This window comes from Seriola lalandi, unplaced genomic scaffold (assembly GCF_002814215.2).
Source record: "Seriola lalandi dorsalis isolate HSWRI2012SDOR001 ecotype SW California unplaced genomic scaffold, Sedor1 jcf7180002004112, whole genome shotgun sequence".
Taxonomy (NCBI): Eukaryota; Metazoa; Chordata; class Actinopteri; order Carangiformes; family Carangidae; genus Seriola; species Seriola lalandi.
The window spans coordinates 1-1,604 of record NW_019474767.1 but is presented as its reverse complement, the minus strand read 5'-3'; the positions used below and the strand labels follow the sequence as shown (position 1 = coordinate 1,604).

The following is a 1,604-nucleotide window of genomic DNA, read 5'->3' as shown; positions in this document are numbered from 1 at the left end:
AGTGTAGAAAATAATATTTTTACTCAAATAATTTGGGATGGTGTGATGATCTGAATTCACAGCTTTGGTACATTTCTATGCAGCTGTGTGTTACCTGTGCTAACTGCCAAAATATAGCACCATCAATATTAGTACCAGTATATAATGTACAACACACCAGGAGTATTACAATGCAGTACAGAATTGAGGGCATGTGAAAAGACAGAGACAGACAGATGGCACATTCAAAGGGCTGCACATCTGCAGCAGTGTCAGCCTTTTTTGATTTTGATGTTGATGGTATAAAGAAATTAAAACCTGCTGTGTTTGGTTTTCAGTGTTGAAACTGGAGAGAAAGCAGAGAAAGAATCCCAAAGCAAAGAGGAAGAACGGCGAGAAGAACCAAAGAAATCTGCGGCAAAAAAAGAAAAGAAGCTGAAAAGGGAAGGAGGTTTTCAAATCTGGACTGAGCTGGAAACCCAAAGAAATAAATTTATGGTGACAGAGCTGCTAGTATTTGTTCCAGAATTGATTTGCTAGCATAATTTCAGTGTTACTCTCCACTTACCAACTCACTAATCGACTTAAAAATATTCACTCTCTTCTGTAGAACTACCTCTCCAGAAACTTCTACAACCTGCGTTTTTTGGCTCTTTTCCTTGCATTTGCCCTGAACTTCATTCTGCTGTTCTACAGGGTAAAATGACAATTTTGCATTTGAATGATTGTGTTGTACTTAAGTTCTCAATAGTCTTATATTTTTGTGTTTATATGCTTGCTTTAAAAGGAAATACTTATATACGTATGTGTGAACTGTCTAAAGTTCAGTCAAATAAAGTACCACGCTGTTCTTTCTCTACATTGTTCTGTTGTGTTTAGGTGTCTGACACCCCGCCTGAGGGTGAGGAGATGGAAGGGTCTGGACTATCGGAGGGAAGCGGGATGTTCGAGGGCTCTGGGTTGTTTGAAGGTTCAGGGGAAGAAGCTGAGGGATCTGGGATGAGTGAAGGGGATGAGGATGAAGAAGATGTGCCAGTTTATTTCTATTTAGAGGAGAGCACGGGCTACATGCAGCCCACATTGTCCTTCCTTGCCATCCTGCACACAGTCATCTCATTCATCTGCATCATCGGATACAACTGCCTCAAGGTATGATGGGCATGTAGTGGAAAAAAGTTGATTTAGTGTGTAAAATTTGACACTTAACCTCATAATATTCTAAACGTTTGAGGCAAAAGTGTCAAATGTTTGATAATTTCCAAAAAAACAAACTGTTCTTGAAGTGTTGCTCTGAATCATGTTCTGCTTTATACCACAAACTGATTCCGAAACCTGCCTGTCACATTCCTCAGTTAAACAGTGTTCACAATTGTTTTTGTCAGATTCCACTGGTGATCTTTAAAAGGGAGAAAGAACTTGCAAGAAAGCTGGAGTTTGACGGCCTCTACATCACTGAGCAGCCGGAGGATGATGACATCAAGGGCCAGTGGGACCGACTGGTCCTCAACACACCGTATGTGGATAAAGGAATCATATGTTTCTTGACAGATGCTTCTTTATGGTGTCAAGATTTAGTTGACTCGCAAGAAAACTACTTCCAACACCAACAGGTATCATTAATAAAT

At 40.0% G+C, this 1,604-nt stretch overlaps 1 protein-coding gene across 1 annotated transcript; it reads left to right on the top strand.

The window, feature by feature from the left end:
• Positions 1 to 294: 294 nt before the first annotated feature.
• LOC111668515 (ryanodine receptor 1-like) lies at positions 295 to 1,589 on the top strand (the record flags this gene model as incomplete). Its single annotated transcript, XM_023424556.2, has 4 exons — positions 295 to 477; positions 590 to 676; positions 859 to 1,128; positions 1,362 to 1,589. Coding segments are annotated over 4 exons (768 nt in total), but the record flags the coding sequence as incomplete, so codon positions are not given.
• Positions 1,590 to 1,604: the final 15 nt, after the last annotated feature.